At 49.2% G+C, this 20,974-nt stretch overlaps 1 protein-coding gene across 3 annotated transcripts in view; it reads left to right on the forward strand.

Annotated features, from left to right (window-relative positions):
• The window catches only part of Snap47 (synaptosome associated protein 47), a 51,956-nt gene extending 31,814 nt beyond the window's left edge, over positions 1-20,142 (forward strand). For all 3 annotated transcript variants that reach the window (XM_060363636.1, XM_060363637.1, XM_060363638.1), the window contains 2 exons: positions 474-598; positions 14,993-20,142. In XM_060363636.1, the coding sequence (XP_060219619.1) occupies positions 474-598; positions 14,993-15,139 (272 nt within the window). In that variant the 3' untranslated portion in view covers positions 15,140-20,142. The remainder of the gene's footprint in view (positions 1-473; positions 599-14,992) is intronic.
• The last annotated feature ends 832 nt before the right edge of the window (positions 20,143-20,974 follow it).

Genomic DNA, 20,974 nt, shown 5'->3' on the forward strand with positions numbered 1-20,974 from the left:
GTGGTGGTTCTGACTCAGGAAGCCCGGGGCTGCCTGTACATGTGGCTCCATTTGGCTCCAGCAGCTGGCCATTTCCTGTGCTCTCTGGAACCACAGTGTTCCGAGGACTAGCTCACTGTCCCACATTTCCTGGTGGCGTGTTACATGTGTGTCTCCCCAGGGTTCACCAGGGTTCTTGCGTTTTGTATGCCACATCTTGAACAAATTGAGCTCTAGAGGACTACAGCCCCTTCTCTGAAGAGATCCTTGCAGAATTAGCCCTGGGGGTTAGCAGCAAACTCACCTTGATGTGTGGCCTTCAGCTCAGTAGGGGCCCAGGCACCAAGGCCATACATGCCCATAGGGACATCCGGACGTGCGCCTCAGACCAAAGCCTGTGGCCATCTTAAATTGCCCATCTGGTGCTCTGAACGCTTGTGTGTGGTTTGTGCCTCCCGACAGTCTTCACCACTGACCTCAGCTTTCCGTTCCAGCGTCCAGACTGATGGGCTGCGCTTCACACCGGGAGCTGCCCGCAGGAGCCCAGGAGGGCGAGCAGCTGCAGCTGCAGAGGAACTGGCCACTGCTCTCTGAGGGGGAAGCCCAGGAGCTGACACAGGTAGAGAGTCCCCAGTGCCTCAGTGGGCCAGTTCAGCGTTTCTGTCCAACCCACCCGAGTCTCATCCCTCTCCTGCCTGTAGATGGGCTCTTGCTGGATGTCACATGCTTTTGACGCAATAGGGGTTCTCAACCTGTGGGTCACAACCCATCTGGGGGGTCACATATCACATATCCTGTACATCATATACTTACATTATGATTCAGAACAGCAACAAAATTACAGTTATGAAGTAACAGTGAAGATAATGCTCTGGTTGGGGTGGGTGTCTTCACAACACGAGGAACTGCATTAAAGGGTCGAAGCATTAGGAGGGCTGGGAACCAGGGTACTAAAAGGAGCTGCTTCGCCCCAGGGTTTGCTGTGCCCATTCCAGCTCCCTAGTTTCATGGCAAGGGGACTCAGAGTGTGCACGCCCTCTGTACATACAACTGCCTTAGTGGCCACCTCTACCCATTGTATACATAGGTGTGCATGTGTGTGGACTGGGTGTGTTTGTGCACCGCATATGTGCCATGCCTGTTCTGCATGTACAGTACGTGTGTGCTCCGTCCAGTGGTGTGCGTGTGCTCTGTGTATGTGTGTCGTGTGGTATACAGGTACATGAGCACGTTCTGCTCTGCAAGCATGTATGTACAGTTAGGGGTAAACCAGCTTGCTCAGATCACTCATGTTCAAACTAGACTCTGAAAGACGTTTTCCACTTCTATTGAAAAAAGTTGAAGTTGAACTATCCCACACACATACTTTACAGTCACCTCTCTGTGGCGTTGCAGGACAGTGCAGGCGCCTTTTCTTCTGGTGTTTGCAGAAGCACCTCTGCAGGGGGTCATTTTCCTTGGAGATATTTCAGTCTGTTCCCTGAGGAGATACGAGGACCTGTAGGCTGTGATGGTTTGTCTCTGCACTCCCAGCACTCTGGAAGCTGAGGCAAGACTGCCTGTCACAGGTTCAAGGCCAGCCTGGACCAAAGAGAGAAACTCTGAAAACAGTACAACAAGAACAAACGAAACACCCAGATAAGAGCTTTAATAAGTCCGGAGCATGAGGGTGAGGCCGTAGGAGCATGAAGTGCACACATTATAATACATACATACATACATACGCACACATATGTGACTAAACGTAACCCCTTTCTTAATTTAGAACATAAAAAGTGGGCACTGGAGAAACAGTAAGCAATTATAGAGCACTTGCTCTTCTTGCAGAGGCCTGGGCTTGGTTTCCACAACCACGTGGGGATTCACAGTCGTGTGGAATCTTCTTCCGGCGTCTCTGGGTACCTCGTGCCCACAGTGCACATGCGCACACAGAGGCAGGAACTCAGGAAGGGAAGGGAAGCAAACCTCTTAGAAATGAAGCATTGACATGTCCAGTCAGTGTTCACGCTGCCCTGGACCTCCCATGAGGCCTGTCTGTTCCAACCAGGACCAGCCACATTCAGAGATGGGAAGAGCTCTGCCCCTCATCTGTGGGGTCCTGTATTGGGGACATGCCCCCAAAAGAGCACTGTGTGTTTCCACTGGGAGGTGGACATAAACACTCATTCAGTAGCCCTGTTCTTAAAAATGAGTCCTCAGAGCCAGGAGATGAAAGTCCACACCTTTAATCCCAGCACTCAGGAGGCAGAGGCCGATGGGTCTTTGTGATTTCGAGGCCATCCTGGTCTTCTGAGTGAGTTCCAGGACAGTCAAGCCTACACAGAGAAACCCTGTCTTGAAAAAAATAAATAAAAGAGTTTCAGTATATGTGTCTGCATAGGCACAAATTTCTCTGAGCTCAGTGGTTTCCTCTTCATGTGGGTAGGGAAGGACTCCTCCTTTCTATGAGATACTTTAAACATAGACCCCTGTTCCTTTTTCCATGGTCTAATGTTTATGGTGAGCATGACCCTGGCACACAGCCAGCTGTGAGCAATGGCTTCAGCAGGTCACTAGTCACGTTGTCCTCAAGACCTTCCAGGTGTGGTCTTCCTCCTATGGGGTTTTGAGGAAGCCTAGTGTGTGGGGGTTTCCTCTGAGTACCCTCCTGAGCACTTGAACAAGAGTTCATCACCCTTGGCAGGCTGGGTCTGCAGGCTCTCCGTGCCCACCTTTATGACAACATCTGAGCCCCGCAGTTGTGTCTAGGCAGGAGCTCACTTGTTAGTTGCAATGATGCTCTGAGAGGCTCCTCCTGTTTATGAACATCTAACCTCTGTCAGCCTTTGTCCTAACGGCCAGGGCAGCGAACACAGCTGAAGACAAGAGTGGGGTAGCAGTCTGCAGTGCCTGTCTGTGGCAGTTCCTAGAGGTCCAGAGTGGTCCATATTGTCAACACTGAGAACCGCGTGTGGAGGTCTTAGCGTTGGGACGCTGAGGGCAGTGGTGCCATAAGGGTGTCCACGTTGCCAGGCTGGGCCTGGGGGAACGGGCAGGTAGGGACTCAGTTCTGGTCAGGAGGTGCAGCCTAACTTTACATGAAATGGTGTTTTCAAGGTAAAACACATGTTTCATATTTAGAGAAGAATTCCTGGCTGTGCAGTTGGAGCTCTAGCCCAAGTAGGAATGAGTTAAATTCTGGGGAAATAAAAAATGCAAGAAACCCTCCTCCATCCAGCTGTGGTTTTGGTTGCAGATGCTATTAAAGCCATTATGTTGAGATGTGTCCTGGTGATTTAAATTGCAGTTGGGGATGCGAATGGGGAAGTGGCCAGGATTACACAGGGTGGGAGTGAGCTGAGTGGGTGCTCGGTCTGTGGCCACCAACTGCCGCGTCACTGCGGCTGGGACAGCAAGAGCCCAGGAGGCCAGAAGGAAACCGAGGCCCTGGTAGATCTGGCAAGTCCCTCGCCTGACAACTGGCTCAGCATCTGCTCCTCCTCAGTCCCGTGGCTGCACTTGGTCCATGGCATCAGCAGAGGCACATGCTGTTGGTGGTAACGGATTGACAGTGTAACACAGGAAGTGGAGACTGCTGTCTGAGGCAAGGCTCTCGGGGTCCATCCAGGGTTTCTTCCTGCCTCTGTTGCTGTGTCCTGACCTGAGTTGGGAGGCTCTTCATCCTCTTTTGCCTTTGACTGGGATCTCCCAGTGAAACCAAGGTGATCTGATCTGGTGGATTGTGGGCAGGAAGACTCAGAGGGCCCCAGCAGCTGACTGTGGTAGAGAAAGGAGACTGCTGTGTGTGAGATCTCATGTCGTGCCCTGAGGGTGTGCTGCAGCGCCTCCCTGGGCGGCCGAGGTCTGCAGAGCATGTTGGCCTTGCAGCTTGACGACTGCGTCTTTGCAATCTCCACGTGCTTTCTGAACCCCAGCTCCACACGTACCTGTTCCTGTGTCGACAGGTAAATGTAGTTTTCTGGAAATTATTGTGTGGTTCTCTGTTGGTTATATAACCTTTTCCAAGAAGTTTGTGGGCCAGCGAAATGGCTCAGTGGGTTTCGGCACTTGCCACCAAGCCTAATGACCTAAGTTTGATCTGTGGAGCCTACATGGTCGAAGGAGAAAATTAAGTCTCACAGGTTGTTCTAGGCCAGGCATGGTGCTACATGTTTTTAATCCCCATAAATCAGGAGGCAGAGGCAGGGGAATGCCTGTGAGATTGAGAACAACGTGATCTAAATAGTGAGTTCAGGGCCAGGCAGGGCTACACAGTGTGACCCTGTGTCAAAACAGAAATAAACAAAAAATAATAATAATAACAATCTGTCACCTGACCACCACATGCATGCTTGTATACACAGTGAAACAAAATGAAATAAATACAATAAAAAAAAAATTAAAGACATTCACGTATGTGGCTTCTGTCATTGAGCAAATGTGGAACATAGTTTGTCATCTTCAGTACCTGTCACCTTGGCCCATTTTCCCTGGTACCCCAGGTTTACAAACTGTACCTTCTCCCTGCTGGAAACATGCCTCAGCCATTTTGAATGAAGCTCATCTGCAGGTACTTGTACTCCCCAAGTATCCCTGAGGCTAAAGCAGAATTTAAGAGTCAGGGGCATCACCAGCCCACCCTGTCTGCACATTGAGACCTCAGGTCTTCTTCTCTGCGAAGTGACATGTGCCATGATGACCCCACACATGTCCTGCAGTACTTATCCCCGTGGGCAAAGGCCTCACACTGTCCCCTCTGTCAGTCTGTACAACCAGTCCCTCAGCCTCTAAGGGGCAGAGCCCTGGAAGAACCACCTGCCAGGCTGAGTTCAGGGTCTAACTCTTGAACAGTTTGTAGTTATCTTTTGCCACTGCAGGTTTTTGCCTTGGTGCCCACGTGTCCCCACACTTGCTGGAACTTTTCTTGTGAATACTGTCAGCATTCCTACTATCACAGAGGGGTTCTTGAGGGATGTTTTTATAGAGAGCTTTAGTCCTAGTCCATTTTAGCACTGATCTAAGCCATGCACCTCAGGCACAAGTTGAGGATCCTTCATCCCCAAATTCAAAATTGTTTGAACACGTGACACATGTTGAGGCCAGGTCCTCAATGTCTTCTCCACCTTATGTTTTAGAATTCAGTCTCCCACGAAACCTGGACCCTGCCATTTTGGCTAGACTCTCAAGGCAGTGCGCCCCTGGAATCCATCTGCCTTTGCTCTACAGTTCTGGGGTTATGGGCATACACCTGGTGCCCAGCTCTTACATAGGTGCTGCAGATCTGATCTCAGGTCAGGTCCTCATGCTTGTCCAGCAAGCACTTTACCACAGAGAAGCCACCCCTCCAACCACAACTGACATTCTTAAGGACACAAGTGAAAGCAGCCAAATGGAATAGCTAGACAGTGAGGGTCTCAAAAGAGGATAGTTTTCCATCCTCTCTCAGGTACCTGGCCTTTACCCTCTGGTACGCCAGTCAGGGTCTCCATTGTCGAAACTGCAGGTCACGCTTGATTCATCAGTCTCATACCTGAACCTAGTACCTAACCCCCATTCTCTGGGAGGTCACACTGGGATCAAGTGGCCACCCTCACACACATACTCTCCAGTCAGAGAGATAGTCTTTGCATTTCCATAAACTCACCTGTGGTCACGGGCTTCATGGGTTTCAAAGACAAAGACATTTCCATTACTTGGGAAGTCCCACAGGTGTAGATGCTTCCAGGACCCAGGAACAAAGGCTAGTCAAATCTTCTTCTGTTGTTTATTTTATTCTATTTTATTTTATTTTATTTATTTATTTATCTTTATGTTTGAGGCAGGGTCTCTAATTTTATAACCCAAATGAGCCTAGAACTTACTATGTTGCTAGGCTAGGTCCAAACTCATGACAATCTTCCCGTTTTCCCTTCCCTGGCATACCGTCATACCCAGCTTTCAAATTCTCTGTAATACAATAAGGGCACAAAGAATTAAAATTATAATATATTACCCTGTGCCTCGCTTTGAAATTTGAGACAGGATCTCACTATATATTCCTGGCTGGCCTTGAACTCATAGAGATTCATCTGCCTCTGCCTCCCAAGAGCTGAGATTAAAGATGCACATCACCCTACTCAACTTTTCTATTCTGCACTTTTCTGCTTTGTTTTCTTCTTCTTGTTTGTGATGTGCTGGTTTACTGTTTAAAGAACACGTCACCAAAAACAAGGCCCTGATGACTTCGCCTTCCTTTTCTTTGAATAGTTCTACCTTTTACATCTTAAGTTCTTAGTCCATTTTGAGTTCATTTTTGCAGGTGAGATGAGGTGGCTTCCACATTGAACTGACCGTTTTTCCCTTTGACTCATCTTGAAGTCCTGTCAAACATCCATTTGCCATGGAGGTCCATTTTTCTATTTTTTTCTTCTTTATCCTTGTCTATTGGTCAGTCTCTCCATTACCGCCACTCCATGGTAAGCTCTGAAATTGCGCAAGTGTGACATATCTCTGTTTAGTTGTTCTGTTTTTGAGGCAGGTAGCCCAAGATGCCATCAAGCTCATTATGTAGCTAATGTGGGCCTTGGACTCCTGAGCCTCCAGCTTCCCAAGTGCTGGCGTTACACATGTAAGCCACCACAGCCAGCGCCCATCTGCCTGAGACCTGCTTTGGCTGTTCTAGATGCCTTCCACAAGGATCTGAAGATTAGGCTTTCCATTTTGTTTACAAACTGCAGCTTGCCTTTTGACCATGCCTGCACTGGCTCTGCGTTACTTTAGGAGATTCTGTGGCAAAGACAGCCTAACACCTTCTGACCTGGCACCTAACGAATCTTTCTGTTTCCGTCTCTGATTCATTCAGCAGAACTTTTCATCTTCAGGGTCACCTCTTTTGGTAGGCTGCTGTTTTCTTCCCTGGGATGCTATCATAAACAGGATGATTTTCTCAACTTCCATTTCCAGTCCTTTGCTGCTATAGAAAACTCTAGTTTTTGGTCATTTGCTCCAGCATCTGCTGTGAGTTCATGGCTCAGCCCTGATCACATGATTGGCTGAGTCTCGTGTTTCTGCAGTCAGATAACATCCTCTGCACACAGTCATTTCAGCGCTTTTCTCCAAGTCTGTTGCGTTTCTCTCCTTTCCTTTTTCACTATTTAAGATGTTTTTATTTTAACTTCTGTTTATGAGTGTTTATACTGCATGTGTATCTGTGGTACCATGTGCCTGCCCTGTTTTCTCAGAGGCCAGAAGAGGGCATCTGATACCCTGAAGCTGGAGTTACAGACAGTTGTGAGCCAACCTGTGCATTCTGGGAATTGATCCCAGCTCCTCTGGAAGAGCAGTGCTCCTAACCACTGCGCCATCTCTGCAGCCTTACTATTTTGATCTCCGTGATGTGGGTGCCATGTTGGTAGATGCTATGAGCTACTCTAGGACCCCTGTTGCCTTCTTGAAGAAGGTTCTCTGTGCTGTGTCTGAGCATTTGCTCGTGAGGACAGGATGGACTGTGTGGATGCCCTTTTTCATCAGTGCAAGGTCTTTCAGATTGTGTAACGAACATGGTGACTCCTTGATTTCCTCATGTGAAACCCCTGGAACTCTGGGATCTGTCCTGTATGGATTCAGTTTGTTTCCTGTGCTGTGTTTTCATTTTCATTCATCTCTAAGAATTTACTAATTTCCTTTCATTGGTTGTTTCAGAGCGTGCTGTTTAACTTGTGTATCTCTGTGTATGTTATGGATTTTCAAGTTTTTACTCTGATTCCACTGTGGTCAGAGAATAAACTACTATTTCAGTCACTGTACATTTATGAGATTCGTTCCCTGGCATATGATGTATGCTGGAGAAAGTCACTGAAGCATGGGACATTCTGCTTCACTCCTAAACTCCTGGGAATCCAAATGTGAACTATTTTCCCATATTCCTCTGCTGGCCAGTAGCCACAGCCACTAGAGTAGCTTCAGGGTGGGACTGGTTACTGAAGAACCAGGGAAAAATTGCAATGTGAGGACGGTCAGCCGTACCTCAGAAGAAAGGCTGGAGGTTGAGTGGGTCCTCGTTGGCCAGTGGGTTAATCACCCGGCCCCATGTCATGAAGCCTGCATAAAACCCCCAGAAACGTTTTCAGGTTGCTTCCCAGGAGCTGAACAACTGGAGGCTGTCAGGGGCAGGTGCCCACAGACAGCATGGATCATGTCAGATGGATAAGAGGGTGAGACTGGGGCTGTCTGTCCTTCTGTCTGTCTGTGTGTGGCATGAAGGCGGGACTTGCTGCATCCTTACCCTGTAACTCGTGTGTCTAGGATTACGATTGTTACTGTATCCTGTCATACAGCAGGGTTGTCCCTGAAGGTTTGGATAAGAACGGATGGTGCCTTGTGAGGCAGCATGAGGCACTCACACGCTGGGGGCCGTGCCTCAGCACATCTTCCCATGTCTCTGTTTTGTGTGGTGAAGATTCCTCTTTCTGCAAACATTTGCCTCCCTTTGAGGTCGTCTGTGATTGAGTTGTGTAGCAGTGGCCTGGGCCACCCCTGGGCCTCTATAGCCAAGCACCACTGCTGGCCCTCCAGTGAGAACAGCCATTTGTCACTGGTAGCCAGCCGGCAGATGCAGTCCAAGGCCCACAGGTCCCCGGAACCCCAGCTCAGCTACTCTGCTGTCTCTAAGTCGCCTCAGAAGCGACACAAGCAAGCCCATGCAAGCCACGGTGTTGGGGGACCATGAGACCAGAGCCTCACACCCAGCCTCCCTGCCAGCCCCAGACCACCAGGAGCCCCTAGGAATGCAGCGACCGGGCCGTGAGACTAGGGTGGTCTGTGAGCTCTGCGTGTGATGGATTGCAGCAGAGCATGCTCCTGCAGCCCCTAGAGCCTCAGCGTTGTGGAAGCCAACTTTCCCCTGTCTACCTTCTCTGCAGCATGTTAATGGCTCGGCTGGAAGAACTGCTCAGAGTTGCAGACAGCTTGATTTATCCCAGCTCTGTTCTTAAATGCTTGCTAATTTCTCACTGCAGGAAAATTCACAGTTTCTGGGTGAGTCAGTGTCAGAACAGTTGAGAGCCAACGGCCTAGCTCTTACGAGCTGTAGGTGCTCATGTTCGTGCTCCCACAGCCCGGGTCCTGGGGTCATGTGACAGGGTGGAACCCAGCATTTTCGTTTCTCAGCTTCTCTGTGAAGATAGCAACCAGTGCAGTGCAGCATGTGTGGGCATGGGGAGTGTGTCCCGAGCAGGGCTGTCTCGACAGCACAGCTGTATATCACGGAGTCCCACGTGACTCCCTGGGACTGTGTGGAGTCACATCCATGTGCTCAGTGTGCTCAGTGCATCGAAACTGCCTCAGTCCATGCAGGGTCCATGTGTGCTGTCGTTGTGGACAATGTGGAAATGATGATGAGGCTGAGGTCTCCGTATCTGCTCTTTTGGAATGCCTGGTGTGACATTGCTGCCAGCCGGGACTGTGCTGTTGGTGCTTGTCTCCAGTCCGGACAGCCGTGCCCAGACAGACCACTCATCGAGCTGTGGGTTCTCGTCCAGAGCAGCCTTGGGGACCCATGAGAGTTTCAAGGGCAGCAAGGCTGGAGAGCCCTCCTCAAGGATTCCTGGGAATGGCCCCTTGCAAAGCTGTGTTTGTGCTGCCCTGAGGACACAGATGTGCAGCCCTTGTCTGCATCCTTCCTGAATCTTGCATGTTCCTCCCTCCTTCCTGCCTGGTTCCTGCCTGAGCGGTCTGAACTGTTCCCTTCTCCTACCACAGACACTGAGAGGAGCTGCTGTGACAGTGTGTCACCCGCTGCTGACTGTTGTGCTGTACCCATAACTTCCCTGGGAGAAGAGCCCTCAGTTTCCCAGATGTCCCCGACACATGCCCACACGTGTTTATGCGTTGTGCCTGTCTAGCACGGGCTGAGCCTTTTCAGTCAGGTGGTCCACACAGGTGAGGCTGCCAGTCACTGTGTGTTTGTGGCGTATCAAGGACTTGTGGGAACATCCACTTGAGCCCGGTGTCTGACTCACAGCCAGAGAGGGCTCATCGAGGGCCCCTGGGTATGTCAGAGGCTGGCAGCGTTGTGTGCTGATGACTAGACAGCTTGTCATCCTGGGCCACAGAGGGAACAACTGTTTTTAAGGTTTGGCCAGACTGCATGAGCTCCATTCTTTCCATCCCTGTTCTATGGAATGTGCGTGGTGCTGTTTAATTACTTCAATCCCTCTCTTAAAGGAAAAAGGCTACCAATAGTCTGGAGGTATTAGTGCTTGGAAGGTTAGCTCTGGGACTTTCTTTGTCTGCAGACCTAGGAGCTGTTGGATGTCTTTTCAGTATGGGCAGTATTAATTAGTTCCAAGTGCATTTTGGCAGACAGGCCAAGGGGTCTTAGCAGGCTCTTTGGAATGAGTTCTATGTTTAAGACTTTAAAAATGGTGAGACTTTTTCCAAATCATAGGTTGAATAGCAACCAGCATTTATTTTGAGTATTTGTACAATACAATACTGAAAAGGATAGAGAGGCAGTTGTTTGGGCCACAGATTATTATGTGTGATTATTCTTTGACTATTAGGCAAAGGTCACAAACCACACAGTCTTTTCCTTTTTTTGTTGTTGTTGTTTTTATTTTGTTTGTTCATTTGTTTAATTTTTTGTTTGAGAAGGTCTCAAGTTCCTTAGGCTGGCCTAGTCAAAATGACCTTGAATTTCTGGTCTTCTGACTTCCACCTCCCATTGCTAAGATTATGGCCAGATACCAGTGTGCTTGGTTTATGTAACTCTGGGGTCTGAGCTTCAGCTGAGCTACATCCTTAGCCACTCATAGTCTTCCTTTTGCTACATGTTCACTGTTCACAAGGAAGAGGCGATTGACTTAGCTTTTCAGGAAGATGACAATGGAAATGGAAATCTCAGAGTCTGTCATAGAGGTGGTCTTTGTGGACACAAGGTCTGTGGCCCCTTGATCCTGCTTTGTATGGTAGTGTTCGTGTTTGTCCTGGCTGAGGTGTTTGTTAAGCCTAACCTTGACACTGACATATTAGGACTTCTGGATTGTGTGCTTAACCAATCACGGCTTTTGTTCATTTACTATTTGAAGTCTATTTTGGATATATTCACGTTTCACTACTCAGTAGGGCCATTTAAAAATCCATGTTTCTTCTTGTCCTGCAGCTTTCGGGCCACTCCAGGCTGTGAGGACTGGTGTGGGTCCTGCAATCAGCACCCGGGATGGGACAGTGCCCCTCCAGGCTGGATGAGATAGGTGCCCTGTTTTCAGGGACATGCAGGTTCTCACAGTGGCTCTGTCCTGTGACTGAGTCCTCCTCCCATGGCAGTCGATGCCAGGCTTGTGGTTATGCCTGTAGTCGCGTGGCTCCATGTGGATCCAGTGAGCCCCAGAGCTCATGGCCAGTGTTGAGCTTTTCTGGACCTTATTTAAAAAAGAGTTTGATGTTCAAAAGTGAACAGTTCCTAAACCGAAGTTCTGTGAGTTAGGTGGAGTGTGTAGGGCGGTGTCCCAGAACTCATACTTTTGTTTAGGATTTCCAGAGAATGAGAAAATAAACAACAGGAAACGAAACTGGAAGCATCCTTTAACCATGCATTTTTAGTTTTCATGCAAGCCTGTGGATGTAGTAATAAAACCCAGCTCACGTGGGCTGAACATCTCTTTTATGAAGCGCTCAGGACAGTACTGGTTTTGGATTGCTTAGGATTTAGAAATACTTCTCAGACATGAGAGCGCCTCGGGCCAGTACCCAATCTAAACATGATATTCATTTGTTTCCTGTGCACCTTTGCCACATACCTGAAGATGATCCCAGGTGATAGTTGCATTTTGGAGGGTTTTGTTTTGCTATGGTTTTTTTTGTTTTGTTTTGTTTTTTGTTTTGTTATTGTTGTTGTTGCTTTGCGAATGGGTGTTGTGTAATCCAGGCTGTATTCATTCTGTGCATGTCGCTGAGACTGGCCTTGACCTCTCGATCTTCTGGCCTCCGTTTCCAAGCACTAGGATTACAGGTATGCCCCTCCATGCCCAGTTAGTGAGCCTGTATATTGATGTGCCTGTCCTGTGGGCTCCGGTGTGGTATTCTACAGCAGTGTCACATCAGCTCAGAAACTCTCAGATTTGGGGGATGCCATCTGCCTAATGTGATGCATAATGGTTTGAGATTTATTCGTACCCTATTCTGCTTGCATGTATGCCTCCACGCCAGAAGATAGCACCAGATCTCATTATAGATGGGTATGAGCCACTATGTGGTTGCTGGGACCTGAACTCAGGACCTTTGGAAGAATAATCAGTGCTCTTAACATCTGAGCCATCCAGCCCTGACAGCTTTCATTTTCTTCTTTAAGTCTCTTCTTTCCTATAAGCAAACACAAACAAGACACAGTTGTATCTACAAAGTGAGGTAGTGGCTGAGGGGCTACAGGACCCACACGTGGCCTGGCTGGAAACTGTGGTACCCAAGTTCTAGCAGGACCTGGCCCCCAGCTTTCAAAGATGCTGTAGTCTAATGAAATTTCTATTTTAGGCAGTCACATATACCTTAGGGATGAAGGTGCTGGATGAGAATAACATTATCAGCACATGACTGTATATTATATCTCTTGGAAAGTCATGCGCTTTTATGAGACCTATGTATACACAGATCCAGGAAATGTAGAGAAGCATGGCTGGGGTTGTGTGTGGCCTGCCTAGGGGGTCCTTGTCAGATGACATAATTGACAGGGAAGTGGGTGGCATAGGCAAGATAACCTTCCTACCATACCAGGCAGGTGAGAGAGGACTATTGACCAGAGAAAGGGGTGGGACTGGGTATTATGGGATTCGTGTCTTTGTTTTACTCTGCTGTCTAGTGTCCACTATGTGAGGTCACAGTGTAGGAGATGGAAAAGCCTTACTGTATGATGTCATTACCCATCTCCAGGGCTCACTGACCCCACAGTGTGCCTTCCAGAGCTCCAGCTCAGATCCAGAGCTGCAGGCAGCATACTCTGTCTTGTGATGGCAGTGTTCATGGGGAGACTCAGGCTGTGTCTGAAGAGGAACCCCTGAGCCCTGTTGGTGACCCCAGCGCAGGCCTTTGCAGCTTGCAGTTTATCGTGTTGGTGGTGTATGTGGCTCTAGCTGTCGGGAAAGTACTTAGGCCCCACTGTCCTGGCTTCTGCTGCTCCTGCTGTCTGTTGTTAGTCAGATGCAGAGCTCTTGGCCAGGTCTCCAGGCTGGTGGAGATGCCAGCCTATGAGCAAGGTGCCTTCGTCAGTCAGAACTGAGCGCTTAGTGTGTGACCAGGTGCCTGCTGATGCAGACAGAGCAGGTTGGGCCACCTGAGGTGTGTGGTCACTCTGCCAGACCCTCATAGGACACGTCGGCGTGTGTCATCGGGTAGGGGTCAGGGAAGGTCTTAGGTCATTGGGTAAGGGTCAGGGAAGGTCTTGGGTCATCAGGTAAGGGTCAGGGAAGGTCTTAGGATGCAGTGCAGTCTTCAGAGAGGCTTTGGGGGCCTCTGAAGTCTCCACTCAGCCCATCCCTGCCCTAAGCAGCTGTGGGGAGACAGTGATCATGACCAAGATATCCTGATGACTCGGGTCCCTCAGTTCCTCTCCTTGGCCCCACTGTCATGTGAGGCTCTTCCTGAAAGAAGCTGTTCACAGTCATCACAAGCGGTGGTTGCTGTTTTCTTCTAGTGCATTTTCCTTTTTGCTTGAAAATATTAGCTGCTTAACCCAGCTTCAAAAGAATATAGTTAGAGCAGCCTTGGCATGAAGAGCTCAGGGGTGCGATAAGATAAAACTGCCCCAAGTGTGACATCATCACAGTCTGAGTGGAAGGAAAGGGAAGGACAGATGGGCCTCCCGAAACTGTCTGGCCTGCAGCGACCTGTTACTCTCTCCAGTGGCCCCGTGACCACTCACACCTGTTACCCTGCCCACAGTGTCTCTGCACCACCCACCCTGGCTAAGTATGGCCAGCCTTGTGTTTTTTAAGCGGCCTTGTGTTGTGTAGCCTATATTTTGATGAGGATACATCTCAAGAGGGGATCCTTGTGAGGCGATGTCAGCATCACCACCATCTCGGTGACTTCCACAGGTCTGAATGCTTGGATGTCCTGGTGTCAGGAGCCGTGAGCACAGATGCACACAGCTGCTGCTGCATGACAAGCACACTGCTGTCCTGAGCACATGGTTCACGCCAGGGTTTGTGTGACAGCATGAGCCACAAAGGCAAAGACTGTTAGCCCAGGCCCGCTGCCATCAGGGATGATGTGTGTGTGTTGTCTGCACTATGGTGTGTGTAAATGGCCACACAGTGGGTGTGTTCAGCCCCTGTCACTGCACAGAAGACAGAGGCAGAGTCACTGGGGTCCGTTCATCCAGTGTCTATACAGAACATGTCACTGGGGTCTGTTCATCCAGTGTCTGTACAGAACATGTCACTGGGGTCTGTTCATCCAGTGTCTCTATACAGAACATGTCACTGGGGGAGGGGGGGTCTGCTCATCCAGTGTCTCTGTACAGAACACGTGAGGCTGAGATATTCTGACATGACATCACTAGGTAGTTGACATTTTTCAGCTCATGAAAGTCAGAAGTAGCTGCTTGGCAGAGCTTTGCTCTGTGGCAAATACTAGTGGGGTTTGTTTGTTTGTTTGTATGTTTGTGTTTGTGGGTGATGCTCTCTGTGTGTGTAGAGGGGACAGGAGTCTGTTGGTTTCATTCCTATTGTTGTTATGTCTGGGTGGCACGGTGAGGTGAGATACAGATGACTGGCAGGAACTGGACCCCCCCTCACAGAATCCCACAGTCCGTGGCTGTGTTCCTGGCCTGGTCCACATGGGTTTCATCAGCACCTTCCAGGGGATGGTCTTGTACACCTTCTGCTGGGGCAGACCCATCCTGGGACCACAGGGTCAAGCCTAGTGCTGAGGCTAAGTCAGGCAGCAACCGTGTAGGCTGTGAGGTCCTGAGGCAGAAAACCGTATCTCTTTGGCTCCATCAGGCTTTTGATACTGTGATGAGGATGCAAACAGTGTATGCTGTCATTTGTGCTTCTCCCAGATCCTGAGCAAACTCAAGGGGCTGGCACTGGACACCGAGGCAGAGCTTGAACGCCAGGACGAGGCTCTGGATGGCATCACCGTAGCTGTGGACCGAGCAACCCTGACTGTGGACAAGCATAACCGGCGAATGAGAAAGCTGATGTAGTGGGGCAAGCGGCCACACAGCCACCCCTGGCTCTCCTGATCCCCCTGTTGGTAGCCCTGTGCCTTTTGCACTGGGACCTGGAACACCCTCATTGGTGCTGTGCATCTGTGAGGCCCTGCTGGCAACTACATCTTCCTAGGATGCGCCAAGAGGAGCCACGCCATGCATGAGCATGACGTGTTTAACACGTGCCCTCAGCATGTGGGCCAAGCCCTGTGCAGGCAACGATGGCCACCACAGTGCAGCCGTCCTTGCTGTCCACACTGACACCCCAGCTTCCTGCTGCCATTGTGGGGCCAAGGCCCTGGTAACCTTGCACAAGTCATATCACATTGTCATCTTTCCACCATTTTTGCCAGAGTGTCAAGAAAATGTCAGTCCTTCTGAGGGAGATGTACTTGGTCTAGCTCTGCATTCACTGGCCACACACACTGGTTCCCCCTCAGATGCTGCTGTAGCTCCCCTTCATTTCCCCCTGCTCATCAGAGTTCTCTAGAGGAGCAGGACCAGCAGCCTCTATGTGTGTATAATGAAGAATGTTTCTTAGATTGCTGACATCATAGGGGCTGTGTCCACAACAGCATATTCACATGGAGAGACAGAGAACACTGGCTGCCCAGTCCAAGAATCTGGACCCCTCAGCAGCCCAGTGCTGACGGCCTGGAGTCAGTGGACTTGGTTCTGCTGTAACAAGTCAGAGTTAATGGAGGCTGGTGTGAGCAGAGGATGGTGGCGGCCATGCGCTCTCACCCAGAGAGGGGGCCTGCTCACTCAGCACACGCTGCCTTCCTCTGCCTCCCATGTAGGCTGCCCACAATCAGGACAGTCCCTTTTCCTAGTCACCTTGTCTCTGGAAGCACCGCCACAGACACACAGGAATGCCTCACCACCCCTGGACAGCTCTAAATCTAGGAAGTTGATGGCCGAGACCAGTCGCCCTCCTGGCCCGGCCGTGGCAGACAGCCTCTGTCTCCACGTGCATGGTGGCTGCCTGGCATCAGGAGTGCAGCCCACTCCAGCACAAAGGCCTCAGCAGCAGCAGTCGCCGCTTCCACCTCAAGCAGTGTCCTGACCCAGGCTGTTCAGAATGTGAAGAGTTGCCTGGTTTAGAAGTGGCCCAAGCTATGTCTTGCTGTTGCCCTTTGCTTAATTGTGTGTTCTCATTGTCCTGCTCGTGGCTATTTCCACAAGCCCCGGCACAGTGGGCCACCAGGACTCACTCATCAGCTTGTGTAGTTGGAGAGAGGGTCCTGTGGGTTATTTTGCTTTTTGAGACAGGTTCTCACTCTAGTCCAAGCTGTCCTCAGACTTGCAGCAATCCTCCTGCCTCAGCCTCCCAAGTGCTAGCATTCTAGGTATTCTAGGCCTCACCTAGCCCTTCTTTTGTTTATTTAGTGGATATAAGATGGCTGCTGTGGAGATGGCTGCCTGCAGTGTGTAGTGATGAGCTCAGAAAGATACTATTCACAGCTCTCAAGCATTTGTGAGTCCTGTGTGCTGGAGCTGCTGTGCTCTTCCCTTCACTCTTTATGAAGAGCATAGTGAAGGGCCAGGCACTGTGGTATCCCTGACTTGTTCTGGAACGCTGGGTTTGCTTCCTCCTCCTGTCTACCTGTCCTTGGCCCCCATTATCCAGCTTCCTCCTTCAGTTCTCTGCACCCCTTCCCCTCCTCTGCTCCCCACCCTCCACTCAGTGCTCCTGTGAGATGCTGACCTTCTAGCACTTGTCTCTCTGTGCCTGGCTCTCTTCACAAGGCTCCATGTCCTCTGGGTTTAGCCTTGCTGTTGCAAATGATGGGATTTCATGCTTTTCCCCACTGAGCACTGACCTATATACCTATATCATGGTGTCTGTTTTTCTTAGTGCTAAGAACCCAGCTCAGGGCCTTGTGTGTGTTAGGCATGTACTTCCCCACTGAGATGCATCCCAAGCCCTTGACCCTTTGAGGCTAGAGCTCACACCCATCCCTAGCTGGCTTCTCACTTGCGTTTTCCCTTCCTCTGCCTCCTGAGTGCTGGGATTACAGACCTGTGCCCCGATGTTTTGTTTGCCTCACCCCCACCCACCTTTTTGAGTGTCACTTCTTTAGGTCTCACTATGTAGCCCTGGCTGGCCTGGAACTCACCACGTAGACCAGGCTCTCCTCTAACTCACAGAGCTCCTCCTGCCTCTGTCTCCTGAGTGCTGGGATTAGTGGCATGTAGCACCATGCCTGGCCTAGGTCAGTACTTTTATTGTGCTTGCATAATAGACAGTATTTGGGAGGAGACCTCTACCAGACAGGCCTCAGACTGGCTTCAAATCCTGCCTCAACCTCCTGAGTGCTGGGAATGCTGGTCTGTTGCCACCATCTGTCTGCTTTTGATAGAAGATAGATGTTTGCCAAGCCTCAGAGCTTACAGGATCTTCCTGAGGAACCTTCTCTGTAGGCCTGTGAGGCAGAGCAGAGCAGAACAAGGCTGCCACAGCATACGATGGAGACGCTCAGAGATGACTGACCGGGACCACCTGTACACTGTCTTCCCGTCAGTTCACCCCGCAGACACACTGCCTGAAAGACCGCAGTGAGGTTCTTATGTGCAAGCATAAGGAGAAGCTGACTCCAGAGTAGGACGATGGGAAAACACGGGGATTGTTGGAGCAGGAGACACCACCAAGCACATCAAGTGTGGATGCAAAGAGACACCCTCAACATGAATTACATGCCAGAACCTGCACCTCAGCATCAGCAGTGCAGAGCACACAGTAAGTGGAAAACACCTGTGTGTCCATCCACACCGCACTTGACTGCTGCCTCAGAATGGAGAGTTCAGCACTGCTGGAATGTCACTGCCTGCAAGACACACAACTTCCTAGTGACTTATCCATTGCAGGACCCAAGCAAGGATGGTGCTGGTCTTTGTCCCACGGGGCCTGTCAAGGGGTGGAGTCTCCGCTGACTCTCACAGTCACAGCCATCTCACAGTCGGGTCTCCCGTGTCCCTGACTCCTCAATATAGTCTGCAGACTCTGGTGATCTCTTCAGCTTCTCCCAGTTAGGTACCACGTCCTAAAGGCTCCACAGACTCAGAACACAGGCTAAGAACCATGTCTTCCGACACATGAGCCCACAAGGAACATTTTATATACAAACTATAGCATCACACAGACAAAATCTAGTCAGCGATAGCCCTGTCTTATTCTTAGAGGCGGAATGAGACTTCAGAAACAACAAAAACAAAACAGCCAGGCAGTGGAGGCGCGCGCCTTTAATCCCAGCACTTGGGAGGCAGAGGCAGGTGGATCTGAGTCCGAGGCCAGCCTGGTCTACAGAGTGAGTTCCTGGACAGCCAGGGCTACATAGGAAAACCTTGTCAAAAAAAAAAAAAAAAAAAGAAAAGAAAAAGGAAGGAAAGAAAGAAAGAAAACAAAACCAAGGAGGCAGAATTTCAGAGAAAGAATAAGTTATTTACATGGAATAACTTTTATTTTTCTTATTAAACTGTCAGGTAAGTTTACTAAAAATAAATTATCTACCATATCTGTGTGTATGTGGATATACATAGTGAAATGAATGACAGCAATGATATGAAAGATGATGGGTAGAAGGAATTAGAAATATTTTGTAATTTTAAAAAATTTATTCTCACTCCTTTGTAATGTTTGCCTGGATATATGTATGTGCACCTCATGCATGTGTGGTGTCCACAGAGGTCAGACAATTTTTGGATTCCCTGGGACTGGAGTTACAGATGGTTGTGAGCTGAGACTCGAACCTGGGTCTTCTAGAAGAGTCTCCAGTGCTCTTAACTACTGAGCTATCTCTCCAGCTCCCTGCCTTTTGTTTTTGAGACAGGATCTCACTGTGTAGTCATGGCTGATGTACTTTCTGGGTTGAACAGGCTGGTTTCAAATTCACAGAGATCCACCTGCCTCTGGCTCCTGAATGATGACATTAAAAGAATTTGCCCTACATCCAGCTCGTAATTATTTTTTATAATTAATTTATTATTTGGCAATATCATATATGTTTGCATTCCCCCTCCTCTTTTCCCCAGATCTCTACAATGTGCTCCCTCATTTTATATGTGTGTGCGTACACTGAGTCAGATTGCTGTCTTCACAGTCATGAGTGTAAAAACATCAGCTGGGACATGGACAGTGTACCAACAGCCACACCCCTGAAGAAAACTGACTCCCTGGCAGCCATCAGTTGTCAGTAGCTCCTCAGTTAGGAGTGGGGCCTCAGAAGCCTCTTCCCCATTCCTGCTGGAATTTCGATGGCTTCGTTTTATGCAGGTAATCATAGCTAATCATAGCATAATCTGACTGTTGCGTGTCCCAAAGCCAGTATTTCACATCCCTCTCTCCTATGGCTCCTACAACCTTTCCAGCTTTTTTTTTTTTTTTTTTCTGCAGTGTCCCTGAGCTTTGGGGGTTGGGGGTTGGGGGTTGATACAGATATTCCATGTATAGTTGAGTACCCAATGATCACTTATTTTTTGACCAGCTATGACTCTGCATTAACTACAGCTCAGAGCAGCTCTAATCTGTGGATATAAACAGAACTATTTAGGTGGCAGTCTGACAGCGTGAGTATTTAGCAAAGCAGCAATGGGTTCCCAGCCTAGGATCCACGGCCTCTCCAGGCACAGGCTTTGCACTGTGTTTATATTACCAGGCAAGAATTCCCTCCTGTGGAGCAGACTTCAAATACAATCAGAGAGAAACTAGTTAACCCCCCTCCCTCCCCCCCCCCCCCCCCCCCCCGTCATACCGCTATGCACAGTGAATACTTCTTGTATGGCAGGTCAATGTTGTAGCATAAGGCCCATTGCTTATCTTTCCACCTTCAACAGCTTGAGCACCTTCTGGCACTGTGAAAGCTAACTAGCAGGAAAGAACTTTTCTAGTTACTTCCAGCCTGTGTCCTTCAACCAAAGTATGTAGTGTTTTAAGCAATAGGGTCTCATCCTCTAGTTAGGTGGGCAGCTGTAATAAAACCAACCTATTCATACTCTCACCAGTGTGTGTACGTGTTCTTTTGTCATAGCCTCACCAACATCATTTGTTTTCCTGATTTGATGTGGTGAGGTAGATTTAATTTGCAGTCCCATAGTGGCTAGTGATGTTAAACACTTTTAAAATATTTATCAGCTATTTATACTTCAAGTTCTTTTTTAGATTTTTTTTTAACCTGCATTTAACTATATGCATCATGTGTGTGCCTGTTGGATCCCCTGGAACTGGAGCTATGAATGGCTGTTAGCCATCACGTGGGGGCTGGAAATCTAACTTGGGACCCCTGCAAAAACAACAAGTACTTTTAATCCCTGAGTCATCTCCCCAGACCTCCTCTCCCCTTGTTTTTCTTTGGGGGGTGGTGAGGGGGGTTGGAGAGAGGGTTTCTCTATGTTGCCCTGGCTGTCCTGGAACTCCCTGTATAGAACCAGGCTGGCCTCAAACTTACAGAGATCACAGGCGTGGGCCACCGCATCCAGTTTATGCTCCTTATTTTCAACTAGCAGTTGTGGAGTTTCAGGTCTTACGTTAAGGTCCATGATCCATTTGGAGTTGATTTGTGTGCAGGGTGAGAGTTATGAATCTAGTTTCAACTTTCTCATGTACCATTTGTTGAAGATACTGTCTCTTCTCTCATGCATATTTTTGGCATCTTTATCAGACATTTGGTGGCTGTAGCTGGATGGCCTTATATCTGGGTTGTCCTCAGGTCTATTTCATCAGTCCGTGTGTCTGTGCCAATATCCTGCTCTTTCTGTCACCATGGTTCTTCTGAATAAGTTGAAATTAGGTATGGTGATACCTCCAGCAATATTCCTCTCAAAGTTCCTTTG

This window comes from Meriones unguiculatus, chromosome 11, assembly GCF_030254825.1.
Source record: "Meriones unguiculatus strain TT.TT164.6M chromosome 11, Bangor_MerUng_6.1, whole genome shotgun sequence".
In the NCBI taxonomy this organism is placed as follows: domain Eukaryota; kingdom Metazoa; phylum Chordata; class Mammalia; order Rodentia; family Muridae; genus Meriones; species Meriones unguiculatus.